This window comes from Furipterus horrens, unplaced genomic scaffold (assembly GCF_987537825.1).
Source record: "Furipterus horrens unplaced genomic scaffold, mFurHor1.1.pri manual_scaffold_6, whole genome shotgun sequence".
NCBI classification, from domain to species: domain Eukaryota; kingdom Metazoa; phylum Chordata; class Mammalia; order Chiroptera; family Furipteridae; genus Furipterus; species Furipterus horrens.
In genome coordinates this window covers 73694403-73716373 of record NW_028327176.1, presented here as the reverse complement: position 1 = coordinate 73716373, position 21971 = coordinate 73694403, and the positions used below count along the sequence as shown (strand labels likewise).

Below are 21971 nucleotides of genomic sequence, written 5' to 3'. Positions count from 1 at the left end.
CTTTACCACAGGGTCTGCCATTCACTCAGTGGCCTAGGTCAGACTCTAGGACATTCTGACCCATCTTCTCTCTCCAATCAGTTGTAGCATGTTTCATCTTGCTGGGCCTCTAAAAACTTTAAGGGAGCCTCATTTGCCTTTGGAATAAGACCCAGAGTAGATTTTTCTGTGGTTTATGTGGCTACAACATTTCTCAGCTTCCCTCACCACACTCTAACTCACTCCACAGTGACATACATACCCCTTGAAGACTCCCAACTCTCTCACCACTTGGACACTTCTTTTTCTTTTCGTTTTTGCCAAAGCTGTTCTGTCTCCTGGAATATTCCTGTATTCTAGTCTCCAACTCCCTACTCTCTCTTGTTTTTTAAAGTGCAGCTTTTATCCCAGTATTTTAAAAAAGATTTTATTTTTATTTAAGAGAGAGGGAAAAGCGGGGAGAAAGAGAGGGAGAGAAACATCAGTCAGTTGCCTTTCACACGCCCCAACTGGGGACCTGGCCAGCAACCCAGGCATCTGCCCTAAACAGGAATCAAACCACTGAGCCACACTAGCCAGGGCCCTAATATCCACCCCTCTTCCTCCACCAAATACAGTCTAGAGTATGAAAAACCTCTTCCATGGTCTATTATGACTTGTCTGTACCAGTCACTTATACATTAAAAAAATTTTTTCTTGCTGAACTATTTTACTTATCTACATATAACCTCTCCAGAAAACTTCATGAGAGAGGAGCTACTGACTTTTATTTGCCTCTCACCATGAGGTCAATTACAGTACTGCAGAGCTACTAAGTGGTCATCAAGCACTGAGTGGGTAGGGAAGAAGTAGTGAATGTCAGGAGGGAAAGTTCTGCTCAAGTGAGGAACATTTCTCATGAAGTTCATCATTCACCAGTTTATCAGGGTGAACACAGTGGTCTAGGACTCAGGGCTGAGCAATTCCATAACAATGGAAGAAACTATATCCATGTTCTGAGAACAGAAGAAAAAGAAAAAGAAGTAATCTAGACCCACCTGGGATGCAGGGGTCAGCAGCAAAGTGGTCACACCATTTTCTCCTGGGCTTTCAGCATGGGTAACATCTGAGTCTTCAGAAAACGACCCTAGAAGTGGAGACAGAAGCCACGATGATTACTCTTGCCTAGCAGCGAACTCGCAGAAACAGTCATACACAGATACTTGTCACCTAAGAAGAATCAACACAGGAAACCAAGGGACAATCCCAAAACATCCCTGAATCAAGACAGCTAGGACCACGGCTGCCTCAGGTTACTTCTATCCTCCTCTGCCCTTAAACTGAAATAGAACTCCGGTATGAGAATCTGGACACATAAATTAAATACATATTTCTATCTGTCATCTGCTGAGTGATAGTCAAAATAGTAATCAAAGAATCTTGTCAATCCGTGCCTCACTTAATGATTCATTCCTGTCTACTCCAGGCTCACTGAAGAAAGACTAAATTCTTTCTGAATACTGGTTTTTCATATACAATAATGGCTTTCGCAGAAAAGATGGGTCTTAGAAACACCCAGGATCCTAAACAAACTGTGACTTCTCAAAGTCTAACTTTTCCCATCTGCCAAATGGGTCTAATAGTCTCCTTTCTACCACTTTATAGGGTTCCTATGAGGACATGAGGAATTCATTGTCAAAAGTCAAACTGTCAGCTCTGTTGAGTTGGGGGGCAAGGGAGCCATGCATCATCCTACAGGCCAGCAGGCAATGCAGGTAGCGGCTCTCCAGGAAAGTACTTTCCCAAAGAAGAGGGATGCTTCCCATTCCTAAGCCGGTCCCAGCCAGAGAGCAGCCTTTCTTTTTTCATCTTTCCGGCAGGATCCGCGCCGCTTGGATCCTAAGTCTCACCTCTGCCCCCGGACTCAATGGCGACTCCCTCCCCTGGCCGTGAAGGAGACCCCCGCCGCGGGACCAGGGGTCCACTGCTCTGTCCGCCCAGAGGCCCGGGGACGTGCGCGACCCTCGCCAGATCGCCTGGCACCCACCCGGGGGCCTCCCTGCCGCTCTCGTTCCAGCCACTCAGGCTTAGAAGGACCTGCACTCAGCCCTTCTCGACTCCAGGTTGGAACTCACGCGGGACACGAAGGAAGCTGGGCCGGCGACAGAGAAATCTAGGCGCTGTGGGGTCTAAGACGCGCCGGCGGAAAACAAGGTGGAACTACAACTCCCAGAACGTTCCGCGCGGCCTGGCGCGTCAAGCGGCCGCTGCCTCCCAGACGCTGCCGCGGCACTCCTGTCGGACAACCTTCCGCAGTTAGGGCTGTAACTCCTTTTGTCGCCTTCGCTGATACCGAACGTCCGGGAGCCCTCTGCCGCTCGGAAAGCGCCTTGTGGGTACTCGAAGGGTCACCTCTTCTTCGAGGCCGTGTCTGGGCTCTGGCCTCGAAAGATGCCCTCGGCCGCTAAACCGCGCCTCTCATGGAACCTTCACTCCCTGCAACGCGACCCCGCGGTGGGGGCCCCCCACGCCGGATTCCCTCCTCTGCTCGGAGCGGAGGCTCCTGCATTGCGCCCCCTCTACTGCGCTTCCCCGGGATAAGGAAAAGTAGGATTGCAGCCCCGGAAATTACCACAACCCAGAAAAAGCCAGGTCCCAAATAGTTCGCCCACCTGAGGCGGACTGGAATCTGCAAGTCTTCCAGACTAGACTCCGCACCAGCTCTAGGAGCCGCCGGCCAGGCGTGGGTGTATCTTCAGGCCAGTGCATGCATGCGTTTATCTCCCCATTCTGAAGTAATCAATTTTCCACTCAGTTCAAATCCTAAGGAAGAAAATCAAATCAGCCAGACTGTCCATGTTTCAGTACAAGCCGCAGTGTCTGTTTGTTCTTTCTCTATAATAAAGTCCCCACTTTTAGCTAGGTTTAGCTAGGTCTCAGGCTTCCCAGAGTAAAGATTACATTTCTCATCACCCCGGCCACTTAACAGGAGCATAAAAGGAAAGTGATTCTTAAAATGAACAGGAAAGCTACATGCTGGCTGGAACACAGACAAGTCATCATGGAGCATGTGGACAAAGTTAACACCCTAGGAGTGGTGAACCAACAAGACTGAAGGAAGTGAGCCCTTTAGTTTCCTGGAAGAGCTTGGGCTTTAACATGAGGTATAAACTGAACTGGTATTTTGTGTAAGCCTCTATTATATTGTGTTTCTGCTACACAGATAGCCACACTTAACCTACTAACTGGTTTCTAGATTGGCTACTTTTGGTTGAATTGACTAGGTCTGGAGGAGAGAGGACACGTAAATCCACCCTTCCATCAGCAGGAATGGGCAATTTATTTCAAAAACTGGTGTGTATGACTCTACCAGCTGACATGTCTGGAACACCAGGAAATAGCCTTCTAACTTTGGTTAACCATCCCCATCACAGAAATCCCCTTTTACCAAAGCAATGGTGAGTTTCAGTCCTCTCACTTTACCTACCAACAGTAGTTGATAAAATTGATTACTCCTTCTAGGAAACATTCTGGTTTTCCTCCTCTACTGGTCACTCCTCAGTCTCCTTAACTAGTTCCTCCTCTTCCCAGCCTCTAAACTAGGGGTTCTCTTTGTTGCATGATCAGAATCACCTGGAAGACTTTGCTGTACGCCATGCTGAAAACACCCTTATCAGGATGTCTGGGGTGGGGTGGGGGGCAGGGAGGGGACTGAGAATTTGCATTTCTAAGAGGTTCCCAAGTGATACTGAAGCTGTTCATTTGGGAACCAACAAAACATTGGAATGTCCCAGGGCTCAATGGATAGTGGGGGACACCTGTACCATCCAAATGTCAATTCCCAATTTATATCTACAGCCATTAAATCCACATTCCATGTGGAAAGAAACAAAGAACAAGGGCAAAAGGGAGTTTTTTAGCTGTCCTGGCTTTTAAAGTGCCTTTCTGGAAATCCTATCCAAGTTCCAAGTATATCAAAATATCATTGGTCTGAAATTTATATAGCAGCATTTAACTGGCCTGATAACCTCACTTCAAGAGAGGCTGAGAAATAGGGCACTCTGGTGCTCAGAACGGACTCAGATTTCCTATTACACTAGGGAACACAGTTTTCATTGAGTTAGATCTGACACCTTTTTTGACTAACTTTTGGCATCTGAATTCAAAAGTGACACAGTTTTTCTCTATCACGTCAACTTTTTAAGGTACAGGATACCCTCCCTTTGTCCCAAAAATCATACAAAATGTACAAAGGAAAATAAAGAAAAAAATACCCGAATAAACTGTTTATTTAGAGTTATTTTATTCATATAAAGGCTATACGTTGTTACTGTAAGTCAAATTGTGTACTAGTAGTAAAGTTCTGCCACCAAACATACATATTAAGGTATTTTATCTTTTCAAACGAGTGGCTAGGTAATGTCAAAATGTGATACTTGAAACAGTCTCCTTCAGTTGGCAAAGCTTTCACAAATTGCTTCATGAGACCCAGTTTTATGTGCAGAGGTGGGAATATAATGTTCTTTCTGTCAATAAGTGGCTGATGTAGAATGTTTGGATCACCAGGTTTGAGGTCAGATCTTGGAGGCCAATTTGACTCCACCCAATGCTTCTCACAAGCTCTGCTGTCCCACATACACAGAAAACAGGGATACTTGGTGTATCCATGTTGCTGACCAAAAAGGAAGCAGATCATTTTAAGGTCAACATAGATGATCCAAGTGTGCTTGTGATATTGCAACAGATCAATGACTCTTCTTTATGTCTTCATATTCTTCATGAAAACAAACTGAATGGCTAATTGGGACTGCACCAAATAAATTGCCATTGTGGAGGAAGATACACTTCAAGCTCCGCTTTGAGCTATTGATGATCAGTAGCCATTCAGTTGCATTATAGATTGGAATTCCCAGTTCCTCCATTACAGTATTCCCCTACTTATCATGGGAATTACATTCTAGACCCCCCTGTGATAGGTGAAAATCCACAAAGAACCTTACATTTATTTTAGTATTTATATATTTTCTAAGGCTTTATAAACCCTTCCCACGCACTTATAAACCTTTCCTAGTCCCTTATTAACCCTTTCCACACTTTTATAAACACTACTTTTGTTCTTAAACATATTCTACACTTTTAAACCTATGTAACTTTAACAACATACATATACAGTACTGCAAAATCCTGCAATATAGCGAAAAATCCGCAATAAATAAATATAATATTTTTAAAAATCCTGCGATACAGTGAGGCCGCGATAAGTGAACCATGATATAGAGAGGGACTACTGTAAACCATGTATGTTATGGCAATACACAAAACCACTGTCACTTTGAAAGCACTGCAGAAATGCACTTTCTCTTGATCAAAAGTAGGATGCCTTCACTCCTTTTTCAAGCAAGTTTTTCTCATGCAGTCTTGATGCTAGGAGTTCTGAAGCCTTTTTTGGATAGTCCCAAATTTCATGCCAAATCATTAAACTCATACTGATCAAATCCCTTACAAACTGAGTATCTTCAATTTCGAAATCTTCATCATTGCTGTCACTTAGTTCTTCACCATACTCCTGTTTTCAATGAAAACTGGCACTGGGATTTCAGCTGAATGAGGCACTGCGCGTACAGCTGATGGTAGACTAGGATACTTTATTTTACACTTATTTCCTTGTTATATCCTGATGTTTTCACTATACAAAAGTAACCATCACTTGAATAGTCTCTGGGCTCTCGTCAAACCATAGGTATACCAAATGGCAATTTATCATGTGTTCCCTTCGTCCACATCCATAGTCTTGGCACTCTGCTTGCACACCTTGTCAGGGGCCCAAGACTTACCTAAATCACCAAGTTTTACTTTAAAGCATGCAAAATAGGCTTGCCTGACAAATGCACTGATGTTTGTCCTTTGGGAATGGTGGAACTGCCACAGATAGAACAAAACAAATCAGGGTTGTTTAGGCACTTATGATGAGAAATAGCAGAGGCAGACATGATCTGAAGGAAAGGAAATAAGTATATATGTAAATTAAAAAAAAATCCTGCTAGCTCCTTTTATACAGACAAGAACTTGGACTACACTTCGGAATACGATTCACCATATAGAACAGCACACAACCTCTCACCACACTGTCTCATCTGTAACTGAATAGCCTAGATAAGTATGAACCTGTAGCTGGTCTCCAAGGTTGTCCCCCACCCCTCCCCACTTGAGGGAGGTTTGCTCTTAGCCAATAGGAGAACACTAGTGCTTCCTGTGATCCAGGATCGATCCAGCCTAGAGTGGTCACATTAAGATAAGATGTACAGAAAAAACTATGTGATAGAAGAAAATTAACTGCAGTTTTGAAATCAGCATGTCTATTTAAGTCTAAAACAGCTGAAAAATTGAACCGAACAGGAATTATGTTAAAAATTGTTCCCCTATGTTATCAAGAATAATAATAACTACAAGTTAGGCAACTAAGTCTCTGCCATAGTAAGCATTAATGCTCATTATAGACAATTTAGCCATTGGAAGTTACTTTATCATGAGGTTCTATAGAATGGCTCAATACATTGAACAGCTGATCCTAAGATATTTGGTCATTTGCCCCTTCTGAAGACTGCACAGGTTTAATAACATGTATGATGGAAAGAAATCTACATCCTTAAATGGTACCTCTGGCATGTTCAACAAGCGGGGCACTACTGCAGGGACCAGGTCTTCAATCATTATGGGGACCGATTTTCGTGGCTCTGCTACTGGACTTCACCATCACTCCATTTGTACTAAAGTCCCGAATTCCTGCTTATTAACAAGATGAAAGGGAAGATTGCCATGTTAATTCTCCATCTTTCATCAACTGGAGTGGCAGTATGGCACAATAAATAAATAAACAAACAAACAATATGCTTTTTAAAAAGAATGGGATATGAGGATCCCATTCTTCTCATCTTGGTACCCAACCTCTCTCTGCTCTCTCTGGAATAACTGCCTCATTACTAAGCAGGAATTCTCAGAGATGCAAGTGTGAAGAAGCCAATCTGTCTCTACAGTGTAAATGTGGGTAAGGGTCTGCATCTGGTTTCACAGATATGTGCTGTTGAGGGCAAGAAGGACATCATGTCTAATAGGACTTGGTGGCCTGGATTTCAGTTACATTTTCATGTCCTCTGCTTTTATACTGAAGGATAACCACTCATAGATGAACTATGTCTGGAATTAACTTCAACTTGGTGGCATTCTTTGAAATTAAACATAGCCCATGTCCTGGTTCATTTTGGCTGACTTCTTAAGCCTGGACACCCCCCTCCCCCCACCCCACCTTACAGCTGCTAGGGCCACAGCTGACTTTTGCAACTGGACTTGGAACTTTATGGTATATTTTTACTTTCAGAAGCTACAAGTGAATAAGTGATGAGAAAGGGAAGGCAGCTTGTCCAGGGTTTCAACAGAATAGCAGGGCCAGGTTAAGGAATCTTAGTCAATAAGTTTAAAACAAAGATAAAAACAACCACCAGTCTAGAAACAAAAACAGCTGGGTGACAGGTTGGTTCACCAGAAGTCAGAAGAGTCAAAGGTCAGGGAATTTAAGGATCTTCAGGAGTTGAAGAACAAGTACAACCCAAATCCGGGCTACATGAAGCTCCATGTAGAGTGGACTAAGAGCTAATAACCCAACAGTGAAGGTGTTTGCAGTCCTAAATCAATATTAGCTTGATGTTTCTTTTCCTGGCAAAGTTTCTAGTTCTAGAAAGTGCATTTGATTTGGGACTCAAGTTCTCATGACTAGACATGTAGTTGTTAATTCAGTGCAGATTTTCTCTACCATATTCTCTTCATTTCAAAGTCATCTAGTATCGCAAAGACTTTCCTTCAAAGAGTTGATTTGTGGAGTGTTTAACTTGTGTGATAAGAATTCAGTTCTCTCTTAAAATTTACATAGGTCTTATTTAAGCACCAGAGAGATTTCATTCCTTCAAAATTAATTTCACCCCGGCCACTGTTAATCAGGTGTTTGGACTTTGTCCCATAAACTGAAAGGTCACCAGTCTGATTCCCGGTCAGGCCCCATGCCTACGTTGTGGGTTCTGTCCCTGGTAGAGGCACGTAAAAGAGGCAACCAATCAATGTTTTTCTCCCTCCCGCTCTTTCTCTCTAAATCAATAAGCATGCCCTTGAGTGAGGATAAAGAGAATTATGCCCTGGCTGGTGTGGCTGAGTGCCAGCCTATGAACCAAGGGGTCACTGGTTTGGTTCCCAGCCAGGGCATATGTCTGGGTTGCAGGCTGGGTCCCTGATTGAAGGTGTGTGAGAGGCACCAATCTGTTTCTCTCACACATCAATGTTTCTTTCCCTTTCTTTTTCCCTTACTTTCCCTCTCTCTAAAGGTAAATAAAATATTAAAAGGAAAAAAAAAACTATGTGTCTGTCCTGACTGGTGTGGCTCAGTGGGTTGAACATTGTCCCACAAACTGAAAGGTTGCTGCTGGGTTGTTTCCCCATCAGGGCACATACCTGGGTTATGGGTCAGGTCCTCAGTTGGGGGTGGGTGAGAGGCAACTGATCGGTTTCTTTAGCACATGGATGTTTCTCTCCCTTTTTCCCCTCCCTTTCCCTCTCTCTAAAAATAAGTAAAATCTTTAAAAACAAAGAATTTTTTTTTTTTAAAGAATGCTGGCATACTTTCAATATGGTTGGTTTCTGATTCCAGGATTGGATCCTAATGGCCATTAAGTGAAGCTAAAACCTCAAAATTTAAGGCCTCCACTACTGCACGCCCTATTGTGATACCAGTTAAAAGGTAAAATGGCCCTTTCCTCAGAACTTTCAGCAGGAGATGGAACAGTAATTCACATTTTAAAAAGTCCTCTGCAGAATACCATTTAAAAAGGAAACAAAGAACTACCAAATTTATGTCCCCACTTGGTTTGGTTTACCTCTGTACTCAAAAATGTTAGAATTCTGATTTCTAGTTTTATCTTTCTGACATTGCCAGAATATTAGGGAAATATTTGATCCTCAGTTTACATTTAACAAGGCAGTAAATAAAAGATTCAGAACTCTCAGAGACAGTCATCAGCCGAAAGGTTATCAACAGTCCCTTTTATTTTCTACTTAACATTATTAAATAATATCAGATATTATCCACGCCAATAGATTTTTGTACTGTTTTTCTTCAAGTTGCTTCAAAAGTCCACACAAGAAGTCTTCCCTGCCACTCATCTGCTCGAAGAAAAGGGCGGGGGGGTATGATCCACAGGGATGTTAGTAGATTGGAGAACTCCTCTCCAGGTTTCACCTAAGCAGATGCCTAGTCAAAGTTGCCTGATGCCTGACCTTTGGTTAAAAAAAATAATTGGGGTGGGCCCAGGGAATAAGACTTTTGGGGAGTCAAGTCTTAAAAGTTTGGCAATGTGGGATCACATCAAGATAAACCTTTATATCCAGGGACACTCACTAATTGAGGCACAATTTTGGGTCCTGAGTAAGGCCAAGATGGGCAGGAGGGTCATTTGGAAAGAATGGCTTAAAAGCAAATAGGCAAAATGTAACCAACAGAAGTTGTTGATGTTAATCAAATACAGAGGTGCTTGTTTTCTTTCCTAGCCTGTTTAAAAAAGATTTTATTTTTTAGAGCAAGGTGGAGGGAGGAAGAGAAGTAAACACCAATGAGTGAAACATTGATCGGTTGCCTCATGCACCAACAAATGGGGACCTGGCCTGCAACTTGAGCATGGACCCTGACTCAGTTGACAGGCTGACGCTCAACCCACTGAGCCACACTAGCCAGGGTGTACTTTCCTAGCCTCTGGGTTCTGGCTTATGAGATGTGGACAGAATTAATGACCCTAAAAAATATCCCACAAAACCCTCCAGCTTTCTCTTCCATGATGACTCTGGAAGCAACATGTTCTAAATGATGAGGATGGAGTAGAAAGACTGACTCACATCAGGTTTTATGTGAGAAGCGAATCTCTTGTTTACTTGTTATGACATCATAGCTTAGCATATCCCTCTTCAATGATAAAGACGGAAGAACTGGAATCAGAAAGTGACTACTGCAATAATGGGACCCTTTGATAATAAAGGTATAGGCTAGACTGAGAATTCAGAGCAAGGATGTGAATCCAAGATATGTTTTAAACAGAACTGGGTAAAAAGAAGTCATTAATTCAGATAAATATTTATCGGGCACCTATTATTTGCAATGCACTGTCTGAGTTACAAAGACACAGGCCATGCATGCAAGTGCTTACAATCTAATTAACCCTTTGAGGGCCAATGTTACTGTGAACGATGCTGACAAATTTTCCTAAAAGTCCCAGTGTCGCTCCCAGTGACTCTTATTTCAATGGCTATAAATGTAAATAAAAATGGAATAATTCATATTTTGTTTTGTTTTTTTTGTATCTCAGGTTATGTATTGATATAATTTTTTCTCATGTTGATCCAAATTTTGAATTGCGCATGGCACTCAAAGGGTTAAGTAGATAATACATGCACATAAATTATAAAACAAACTTTATAGCAGAATGGTAAAGGGAATAGATTTTGAAGGTAGACCTATATTCAAGACCTGGCTTCACCTTTTACTTGCTGTCACCTTGGGCAACTTATTTAACCTCTCTAAATTCTAGTTTGCTCACCTGTAAATTGCAGGTAGTAAGAGTACCTACTTAATAGGATTGTTGAGAGGACCAAATAATCTTGCAAAACTCTTAGTTGAGTGCTTTCCCCATAACAAACGCTCAATAAGTGCTAGCTATTAGTAGTAACATTTTTAAAGAAATCTAAAAGCTGGGACACAAAAAAAGTGCCCACAAAAGCTCCAAGAGAGGAACTAACAGTTATAAAAAGAACTATCTGGGAAACAACAGTCCTGCTGATGTAATTTTGCCTTTGCCCTCCTATTGTAGCCTCCAGTTACTTAAAGTGCAGTGATACTAGGGGCCTCAGTTAATAGGTGTGTCCGAGGATCACCTGCTAACACTTATTCTTGTCTGAGAAACTTCTGCAAATTGTTGACTCTTTATTGACTCTTTAAAGTCACACCTTAATTTCCAGTTATTCAAACACTGTGGTAGCAGAGACAGGAAAGGGTAGTAGTAGCCAGAATAAGTAGAATGATCAATTGATGGATTTCAAATGGAGATGACCTATTTTAAGTTTTCACAGAGGTCCTTTGACCAAAGCTTTCACACAACTCAGTCTATTCCTTGTTTGGCATAGCGTCGTTGATGTTGAATAACCGATGATTTAGAACTGAACACTTTCCCACACACGCTGCATTCAAAGGGTTTCTCTCCTGTATGAACCCTCTGATGTCGCGTAAGCCGGCTTCTCTGGCTAAAGGCTTTCCCACATTCACTGCATTCATAGGGCTTGTCTCCAGTGTGAATCTTCTGATGCTGTGTAAGGGATGAGCGGTCAAAGAATGCTTTCCCACACTCACCACACTGGTAGCGAGGCTCTCCAGCATGAGCTTTTTGATGTCTATTCAGTGACGAGACACCATAGAAGGCTTTTCCACACTCATTACATTCATAAGGCTTCCTGCCAGTGTGAATTAGCTGGTGTCGAGTAAGAATGCTTTTCTGACTGAAGGCTTTCCCACACTGACTACATTCATAAGGACTTTCTCCAGTATGAATTCTCTGGTGTCGAGTGAGGGACGAACGGTCAAAGAAAGCTTTCCCACACTCGCTGCACTTAAAGGGCTTCTCTCCAGTGTGAATTCGCTGATGAACAGTTAGGGATGAACGGTCGAAAAAGGCTTTCCCACATGCGCTGCATTCGTAGGGGCTCTCCCCAGTGTGAGACATCAAATGTCTGCTGAGACTACACCTGTGACTGAAGGCTTTCCCACACTCACAGCATTTAAAGGGCTTCTCTCCAGTGTGAATTCGCTGATGTACAGTTAGAGATGAACGGTTGAAAAAGGCTTTCCCACACTCATGACAGTCATAGGGCTTCTCTCCTGTGTGAGTCCTCTGATGGCGGATAAGGGACGAGTGGTCAAAAAAGGTCTTCCCACAACTGCTGCATTCCTGGTCTCTGTCTTTAGTGAGAATTTTCTTGGGAGGAATTGACCCTTGTTGCAAGCTTTCCTCTGGGGAAAGGAATTTCTTACAGGTCTCCATTGCAGGGCTTTCCTTCTCTGTTTCCAACCCACATTCCAGTACCTGAACTTCAGATTTAGGACACAGAGGACCTTTTCTTCCAAGCTTTCCCCTCGACATTCTTTCTGATTTTTCTTCATCTGAAGCACTTTGAATCTCAGGCTTAGTCTCCCAGTCTGGAATAGACAGAAAACACAGATGCAGTTTCTTTCCAGGGATAGAAAATATGACAGCAGAAAGAAGAGATACTATGATAAATCTGACAAGTAATACAGTCACTGCATTGCTTGCTCCCACAAAGAGCCATACACTTTAGGGAAAGACTGAGACTTGGGAATAAAGAAAAAGGCAGGGAACAGAACTGATGTTGGACATCTCAGAAGAGAAAAGAATTTCCGTAGGAAACATGGTCAGGATAATTAGGAGAGTATGCAAAGTGGAAGGGATGGCGAGAAATAGGAGTATCAAACTGTAAATAGGCAACATAACAGATCTAAGAGTAGGTATAAGAAAAATGAAAGCTAGTGGGTGATAGAAAATAGCATTAAAGCAGAAGATATGAAAAAAGGTGATAGCCAATACTCCCTCCCACAACTCCCAAATAACCACAAAACAAACTGCCCTACCCTGCTCATGTGCAGTTACCTAGAGAAATGTCTTCCCTCTCATCAGATCCATGAAGATCAACTATCCAAGGCTTATCCTCTCTCTTCAACTGGAAAATCATATCGGGTTGAGGAACTGGAAGTCCTGCTCATGGAGAAAGAAACAAGGCATGTGATGAAAATACATAAGCACTCCAAAGCTTAATTTCAGCCTCTAGGACTTTCACAGAGAAAATAGAAAAGACAGACCATGCATGCTAAGAATGTGGAATACAAAGTAATTCAGAAGATGCAGACACATCTGGATGGAGGTCAACACTGAGGTTCTAAAAAGGAACTAGTAGCACTTGGTCAAGAAGTTGATAAAATTCCCTTGAATGGGGATGTGTTTATTCTTCCTCCAGAGGTAAATGGCATGCTCCTGGCTTTAGCACTGGTAGGATGGGTAGAAAGTCCTTGGCTCAGGGAAGAATGAAAAAACCATCATCTTGCATAAAAACATGCAATGAAAGTGCATTTTTGCTTGTTTGCTTACCCTTTAGTATTATGCTTTTATTTAAACAAGGGGGTCATGTTCATTGTAGGAAAATTAGAGGTATGTATAAGTCAAAAGAAAAATCACTTTTTCTACTTTGTATTCATCTTTTATTTCTATTCATTTCAATACTGAAAGATACCTACAGATATACTGTTAAAAACGGTAATAAAATGTTGATTTGTAAACTTGATTTTATTCACATAAATTAAAATCATTTTATTTCTATTAACACAGATCTTTCTCACCATTTTAGTGACTACATGATAGATACTACATTGTATGGAATAATCTAATTTCCTGCTGACAGTATTTCTGTAATAAAAAAACAATATGATGAACAATATGTACAGCATGGGCTGCTCCTATTATTTCCTTGGGACAAATTTCTAGAAGTGAACCTACCCATTTTGGTTTTTGGTTATATAGATTCTAAACTTCCCTTGCACTGGACCTCTGACTTGGGAAAGAGAGACACTTTCTTACTGGGCCCCAGGATCTTCTATTCAGTTGTATGCTGATTCTCTGCTGATAAAGCGGCCACATCCACCACTTCCCTGTGGCTTCCTGTCTCTGACCTGATGAATTCTATGTTCCCAGTATTTCATCCCACCAAAGCCTGTAACAAAGGCTTAGTAGTCTCCCTTAGTGCTCCAAGAACACTATTCTGTTTTCCATATTTGGCCTGTTTGAGCTAATCCAGGGGGTGTTACACTTGCTTTTTTGACCTGCCTTGCATGAAACCTGCAATGTCACTCCTTTTACTGCCACCTGATGCTTATTGAAAGCCTGGTTCTCAATCTGCTCACTCTCTGAGCCTCTTATACTGGAACCTCCTGTGAGGTTCTCATTACCTACAAGAGCTCAACTTTACTTCTCATGAACACTGAGAGCAGCAGTAATTCTTAATTTTCCCTTTGTCATGAAAGTCTCTAATTACAGAGTGCCCTCTGTGGGCATCTAAGACTGCACTTAAGACAAGTATTCAAAACCAAAACATTTCTGGTGACCTACTTTGAGGCACAACCTTGTATTCCCACCCCCACACCACCTTCTTTTAAAGTAAAACACATCTCCCCTCCTTCTCTGCTTCTCTGAGGAGAAATTTTCCCTCAAAAAGATGGCCCCTCTACCACCCTTAGTCCTCTGGATGGAGCTAAGTTACATGACTGATGAACTGGGGAAAGAACTGGGCATAAATAAATCAGCCTCTTCTGTTCACCCCCTCTGGAGAGCCAGCTCCCTGCAGCAGAAACACATCTGCTCTGCTTCTCCAGGTCATCTGTGCTGCAGGGCCAGGCTGCTGAGCGAGGGAGCCTGTGGTGGTCCGCGCTTATGGCTCAGGGAGCAAGTCTGTCCAATGCTGGGGTTCAAGATTAGGAAGCCCACTGTTGCTGTACACCTAGGCCACATCCTTCTACTCTTCCATCTTGTCTTTCAGTGGTTCAGAACTCAGGTGGGAGAAGAGATATCAATTTATTAGCCCCTCAATCCCACGTTAACATGGTACAGAGTCCAGCTACTTATGGGAGGTCTTCTTACCCAGTGAGACAATGCTCTCATAGTTCTCCAGCATCACCTCCTTGTAGAGGTTCCTCTCAACAGGGATCAGATGCCTCCACTCTTCGTCTGTGAAAATCACGGCCACATCCATGAATGTCACTGATTCCTGGAAACGAATCACATTCTCCCTTACTCATAACCCTTCTCTTTACATGGACTAGGCAAAGCTGTCAAAGATGAGAGCCCTGGAGGCTGTGGAGGGAGGGGAAGGAAAATGGTCTGATAAAGTAGGACTTTGATCCATTTGGAAAAAGTAGCATAATCCCCCTTGGTCATAATCCCACACCACTATATAGTCACAGTTGAGCCTCTGAGTATCAAGGCTCCTTTTTCAGACTTACAGAAAACTTGCAAGAAAGAAATAAAGAATTCCCATGGACCCTTCACCTAGCTTCTTCAAATGTTAACATTTTCCACATTTGCTTTATCTTCCTGTCTCTCTGAATGTATTTATCTTTTCCTATACTGTATTCTTCCTGAACTTCTTAAGTAACTTGCAAACATGATATCCTTTTACTCATCAACATTTTAGTGTATATTTTGTAAAAACAAGGATATTCTCCTACATAATCACAGTATAATTATAAAAATCAAGAAAATAGTATTGACATTTTACTATTATCTAATCTACAACCTTATTCAAATTCCACCCATTGTCTTTTTTTTTAAACAAATCCTTAAAGCAATGATGTTGATTAGATTGTCTTTAGGATCCCTCTCATTTTCTCTAAATGTTTGTGATTTTGTAAGATTGCATCTTTAGCCTCCATTCTAAAACCTCAGCTGAATCTCCAGTGTGTCTGCACAAGTTTTAAGCCAAAGCATGGAATTCAAGACCCTCTACCTTTGTGTGGAAATGGGGCAAGCACATATCTCTGCTCACCAAACTCTCCTTGGGACTCTTTGACCTCACTGAGGTGCTCACATTCCCCAGCCTAACCCAGCATTCCCTGGAGTATGTGGGGCCTGTTTTCAGTCCATATACAGATGCACAAAGAGAAGTCAGAACTAAACCAGCCTACCATTCCCCAAACTTTCCAATCAAACAAGCATTTTTAAGGCAAAATCACTCAGAGCGAAGGCCACAGGGAATATGTGCCTGATGACAGGCTAGTGAGCCCACGTTCAAGGCAAGAAAAGGTGACTGAAGGACACCACAAGTCAAATGGGAAGGAAGCACTCCCTATGGAATCCTTCATGCACCTGGTGGGTCTGATAAAAAAAGCTCCAGGACAGAGAAAGAAAAGGGTTTATGTTGTAGAGACTAATAAAATATTTCAAAAACAGAAAAGGCTACATCACCTGGCACCTGGCAGTTGGAGCCACAGCAGCCATTCCCTCCTGTGTGCGCTCCGTGTAGAAAAGAGCAGAGTCCTAATAAAATAAAAATATGGGATGAGAAGGTAAGTATGAGAAAGACCGGTCTTGTTTGTATTTTTCTGACCCATGAAGCAAGAATTCTCCATATACCAGTGAGTTATAGATCCATCCTCAGCTCAGTACCCTACACAAAGGGAAGGAAAGTAAAGCAAGCCCACCCTGACCCAGCACTAGAGCAAAAGGCATGGATATTACTATTCAGGACACAATGTGGTACTTGTTTCAACATGATCCTAGAGGCAAAGTTTTGTTCCTGGGAGTCAAAAACAGATTAAGGCTCATACTATAATTATAAATTCATTCAGTACTGCCCTCATGGTTACTGGATAAAAAGCATAAGAAACTTATTTATATAAATGACTATGTAGATAATATGTCAAGTAAATAAAGTAAATACCCAAAGCCTCTTCAAAGATATTCTATAACCCTGTGCTCAAGGAACAGCCAGTAATTCACAGGCCGAACAGCAGGCTGAAATGTGATTTAACTTGAAGAGATTAACATCCTTCCTCAGGAAGGTGAACTAAGAAACATCAGGGCAACAAGTGGGTGAGGAGCTAAAAGGATACGCTGAGGGATAAAGTAGCCACAAGGATTAGGGGAGCCAAAGTTACCAGGAAGCAGAACCCATGAATATGTGGGAGGTAGGGTTAGAGCAACCTGGTCCCATTGGTGGTAAAGCACTGAAGCAAAGTCCTTCCATTCCCTAGTACCACCCACAGGCTTCAATTTGCATAGAAACCAGCTTTATTTATTCTTGGATTTCCATAAGACTCCAACCCTCTTTCTTAGGCTTTGTGTGAATCCTTATCACTATACTCTATTTACTTGAGTTAGCTAAGTATGTCTCAGTTTCTTAAAATCAAGAGTCTAATTAAAACAGTTAAATTAAGCACTGCTAGGATTTATGGGTGGGACAGGGAGAGAGTGTGGTCCTGGGAAGAAGGAAGAAGAGGTATGGCTTACTGACTGTTCTCCTGCCGTCAAGGGAGTACTGTATATTCGCTGACCTTTGTTTTTCATTCATCCATTTATCCAACCAACATGTATTCAGCACCATATCAAGCACAAAAACTATATGAAATTTTCCTTGTCCTCTAAAAGCTTTTATGTAGCCTAGCACATGGGACAAACAAGTAACCATAATATTTCACTGCATGATGGATAAGTACTGTAAAGAGATATACATAGCAAACTATGAGAGACATCAAAGGCTTGCCTAGCCCAGATGGGAGTGAGGGAGGAACAGGGCAGGTTTCTGGGCAGGAATGGGATCTAAGATAAGTTGTGATTTGAGGGAGGAGATTGTAGGCAGGAAAAACACCTAGTTTTTGAAAACAAGGAGGGAGATCTTTACATGGAAAGGATTAACAACTATAACTACTTTAAAACGGCAGATGTCTAGGCTGCGAGCAGAGCTGTGGGGAAGGATGAGGTTGGAGAAGTAGGCAGAAGCCAGCTAGATCCAGGAGAGTTTTGTACCCTCCCTTTTCCATACTTGGGAGGGGATCACAGATGAAAAAGGAAGTGTCATCATCAGATTTTAGAGAGATCACTGCGCTTTGTTTCAAGGGCCCTGAAATATACATACTCTTTGACCCAGCCATTCTCCCCTAGTTTATCATAAGGAAATAAGAATATATGCAAAGCTCTTTCTTAATCATCATTAACACTAACCAAAAAAACAAACAAAAAAAACCACTAACCTCTGTTGAGTGCTATGTGTAGAAACCTTCTAAGTACTGCATGTATTATCTCATGTAATCCTTAAAATAATACAAAAAATTTGAAATATCATAAATTTCTAATTAGGAAATTTGATTAATTTATGATCCAGCCCATCTATACAATGGAACACCATTGAACATCATATTAAGAACTAGCCTCTTTTTTGAGCACTTGCATTTGTTACTGACCAGCCACTATGCTATATTTTCATGGAAATAAATTATAGCACAAAGATTGAAGTGTTAGACAACCCTGACCAGTGTGGCTCAGTTGGTTGGGTGTTGTCCCCGCAAACCAAAAGATCACCGATTTGCCCCCAAGTCAGGGCACATGCCTGGGTTGCAGGTTTGGTCCTGGTTGGGACATGTACAACAGGCAACCGATTGATATTTCTGTCTCACACTGATGTTTCTCTCCCTCCCTTCCCCTCCCTCTAATAATAAGTAAGTACAATTAAAAGGAAAAAGAAAAAAAGAGAACTGTTAGACAGACCTTAGGTAGATAAATTCTATCTAAGCATCCTACAAAGCCTAAATTTACTAAACGGTAACACAGTACCTAGCTTACTGACTTATGAGGATGGAATAAAACTATCCTCATAAGTACTTAGCACAGTGCCATTCTTGGATCTCACAGTGTTTTGGAGAAAATGCTCTTTAAATTCTTATTCTATATCTTCAAATGAGCCCTTGCCTAAAAGCTTTTACTTCTACTGTTCCTGTCCTAGCCCCATAGCTATTCCAAACCTTCATGGCTACCATTCAATTTTAGCAGAACACTGTCTTTTACCATACTGGGCTTCCCAACAGTGGGTTCCAAGGAAGGCAGGGCCATAAGGCAGAAAGCAGTCCACAGACCTGGCATTATTAGTTGATTACTTACGCTAACAGTTGACTCCCAGTTGTTTAATTTTTACTTCATGGAGTAATTGTAAATAGTGAGACAATTAATATAAAGTATTTATCTTACAGTCTGTTCAATAAATGAAAGCTCCTTTCCTTTCTACTGCCAAACACAAACCCATTCATCCTAGCATTCAGTGATTATGCTCTAGGTAGTAAGAAATGTCTGTGTCTTCAGAAGTTTACTTTAGTGTCCCACAACTGTGTTCTTTCTTTTTCAATATTGTATCCACTTGGAATCTGGTCCCTGCATTAACCGGTGCTTCTTTTTCCAACACCTCCCGTCCCTCCTGTACCTTCTTCCCATATATATGTTCAAACAGATACAATCCTCCTGTATCTGAAACTATCTTCATTGAATCCCATGGCTCCCTCCAGCAAAACAGTTCTCATTTAGGTTTTCCCTTCATGACCAAACTTCTTGGATGAGTAATATACACCTATCCACTCCACATCATCACCGCCTATTCCTATTCTGCTCTTGCCACCCTTCATATACTTGAATCTGCATGCTTGAAAATTAACAATGCCTTTCTGAGTTCTAATTCCAATAATGCTTTTTGCTTTATCTTTATTTCTTTGCAGTTTTTGACTGTTTTAACAAGTCTCTGCTTCTTCAAGTTGCTGTAGCTACTCTGATACTGTACTAGCCTAACTTTCTTCCTCCCACTGACACTGCATCTCTCTTTCCCAATCGTGCCCTAGGAACACAGAAGCTGCCCAAGGCTCAGTCTTTGTACAGTGCTCTTGCTATCTCTCAGAAAGTCCATTCACACCTGGCACTCCAATGTCCACCTCTACAGAGATGGTTCCCACTCTAGTCTTGATGCCTCTTCCAAACTCATCTTGCAATTTTGAATTAAGCATTCTGCCAGCACCTCAAAACTATATTCCCCTCTTCAACTGCCCATATCAACTCCTATCCTGTTTTTAAATTTCTATCAGATGCTCTAGTATTCTCCCAGGTGCCTAAAATTCACTCTTACCTCACTCTCTTTCTTCCAAAATCTAGTTAGTGACCAGGTCCTTTTGACTCTTCTTTTGCAATGTCATTTCTTTCCTTCCCTACCACTGACAACATCATAATTGAGGTCCATAACAACTTGCTTCAGGATGACTGCCACTACCAACCATTCCTAACTAGTTCCCAGCCACTAGTCCCTTCCTCATTTAGTCCTAGATGTGACCTCTATAACAACTGTCACCCAAAAGTTTTATTATTGCCAGTCCCTAGATCAGACCCATACAATCCACCTCGCCTTTGTGTCTTGTCCTGATCCTCTATGCAACCACCCCCATAAACACCCACCCCACCCATGATCACTTGTGTTGAGGCCCAACATAGGGAGCTAAACAATCTGAGGAAGTTTCTGGGAAGGAGGGAGAGACTGGAGTTGGGTGGCACTCTCGATGTAGTACCCATTCCACCCACACTTACTGAACACCCATAATAGGAAGAAGGGGCAGGTGAACAGGAGTATTTTAATATAAATTTGTGGCCAATTATCTGGACCTTTTTGAAGTTTGGTCTCTGGTTCTGCTTGGGAGACTAAGCAGCTCTGAAGTTTGAACTCTGACTCTGCCCACATGACAAACTGCACTCCCTGTATTGTCTGCTTAATCATTACCTGTTTTACAAGTTTGTTTTATAAGCTCCAAGGGAAACTGAGGCAATGGTCCCAGCCTTGTGACACCCTCTGCTGCTCACGTCTCAGGATTCCAACCGTTGGCCACATCTCCTAACTCGACCTGCTGACCATGAATTAACAGAAACTAAAAAGCCTGCTTGCTCTAACCAATCAAAAAATGTATAGTGTATACTTATAGCTTTGTTTCCCTGTGCAGCCAACCCCATTAACGGTCAGCTTCCTGTGGTTTTTGCCTTTAAAAACTCTGCCCCACCTCCCCAGCATTTTATCCCGGAGATTCTGTCTCCCTGGTCTGCAAACCATTTCTGAACAAAACTATCTTCTCTCAGAAAGATCTCCTTAACTTTTCGTTGACAAGAGAAAGGCTCCAAACCTCCAACCTGAAAGTTGGAATGTGACATATAGTGTACAGTGGCTGTTGCTCGCACCCACCGGACGGACACGCACACACACACACACTCGGTCGTGTCACCGAGTTCTACCAACACACACGGGGGTCGGAGAGCTACAACTTTCCGTCTGCACCGCTCCAAGCAGGGACGTCGCCAAACGCGCGCGCGCGCGCGCGCGCGCGCACACACACACACACACACACACACACACACACACACAGAAGAAGGTTCTACCGTGGTACCCTGTTCTACTCCCATAACACCTCCCCCCAGGGGCTCGGGGTCGCCTTCTCACCGCCGCTGCGCTCACTCCGCATCTCGAAGACACAAATACACAGCTCTCACCTCCGATACACAGTGCTCAGAATCCAGGAAGACGGCGCCTCTTCAGGTTGAGACAGCAATGCGCCTGCGCAAAGGGCTCTGACGCCTGCACGCCCAATCATTGCTCGGCCTTCGCACGGACTGCATTTCCCAGAAGTCTCAGCGGCCTTTGCGCCTAAATATGACGCAAAAAACCCGAGCTGGCTCACGCCTTTAAGAAACTGGACGCTGAAGCGAGTGGGAAGTGGCTATACTGTAATCACTATAGGGAGAGGGAACTGTTGTGGATACGTAGGCATGTGGTCACACTGGAGGTACTGACCACGTGTGATTTCCCATATCGCCTGTCGTCTCGTGGAAAATGTGTCTTTCCCATCCTTGTGGCCGGTCCTACTTCTGGTTTTTACCGCCCAAGGAAGTCGGAGAATGATATCCAGTTTTTTGGCGCTCCAAGGGGTTTGTTTCTGCTTTACTTTGTCTACGTTCAGGAATTTGGTTCTCAAATTTGGGCCAGTGAGATGCAGGGTTTTGTTTTGAGGACGGTGCTGGGCCTGAGGCAGACTATGTGAACATTTTTGCACCAGAGATGAACCGAGGACAAATGTGTATTTAACTAGAGAGCCGCCCGACTGGCCAACAGCTTGAGCGCACACCAGCCCGTAAGGGCCCTGGTTGGAGACACCGCAGGGATTCTCAACCTCTGCTGCACAGAAATCACCTGAAGAGCTGTAGACGGAACATATTGATGCCTGGAGCCCACTCTAAGGAGCGGGACTTTGAAAAGATCTGCAGGTGATTTTCTGAGTAGCTAAAGCTAAGAACCATTGAGCTAGA

At 42.7% G+C, this 21971-nt stretch overlaps 1 protein-coding gene across 1 annotated transcript; it reads right to left on the bottom strand.

Moving 5' to 3' along the window:
• Window positions 1-9027: 9027 nt before the first annotated feature.
• On the bottom strand, window positions 9028-21174 carry ZNF2 (zinc finger protein 2). The gene is made up of 5 exons (XM_090281776.1): window positions 21109-21174; window positions 16065-16136; window positions 14742-14868; window positions 12705-12809; window positions 9028-12235 (listed from the first exon to the last, which is right to left on the bottom strand). The coding sequence occupies exons 2-5, from the start codon at window positions 16095-16097 to the stop codon at window positions 11145-11147; spliced, it is 1356 nt and encodes a 451-aa protein (XP_090137902.1). The 5' UTR covers window positions 16098-16136; window positions 21109-21174; the 3' UTR covers window positions 9028-11144.
• Window positions 21175-21971: the final 797 nt, after the last annotated feature.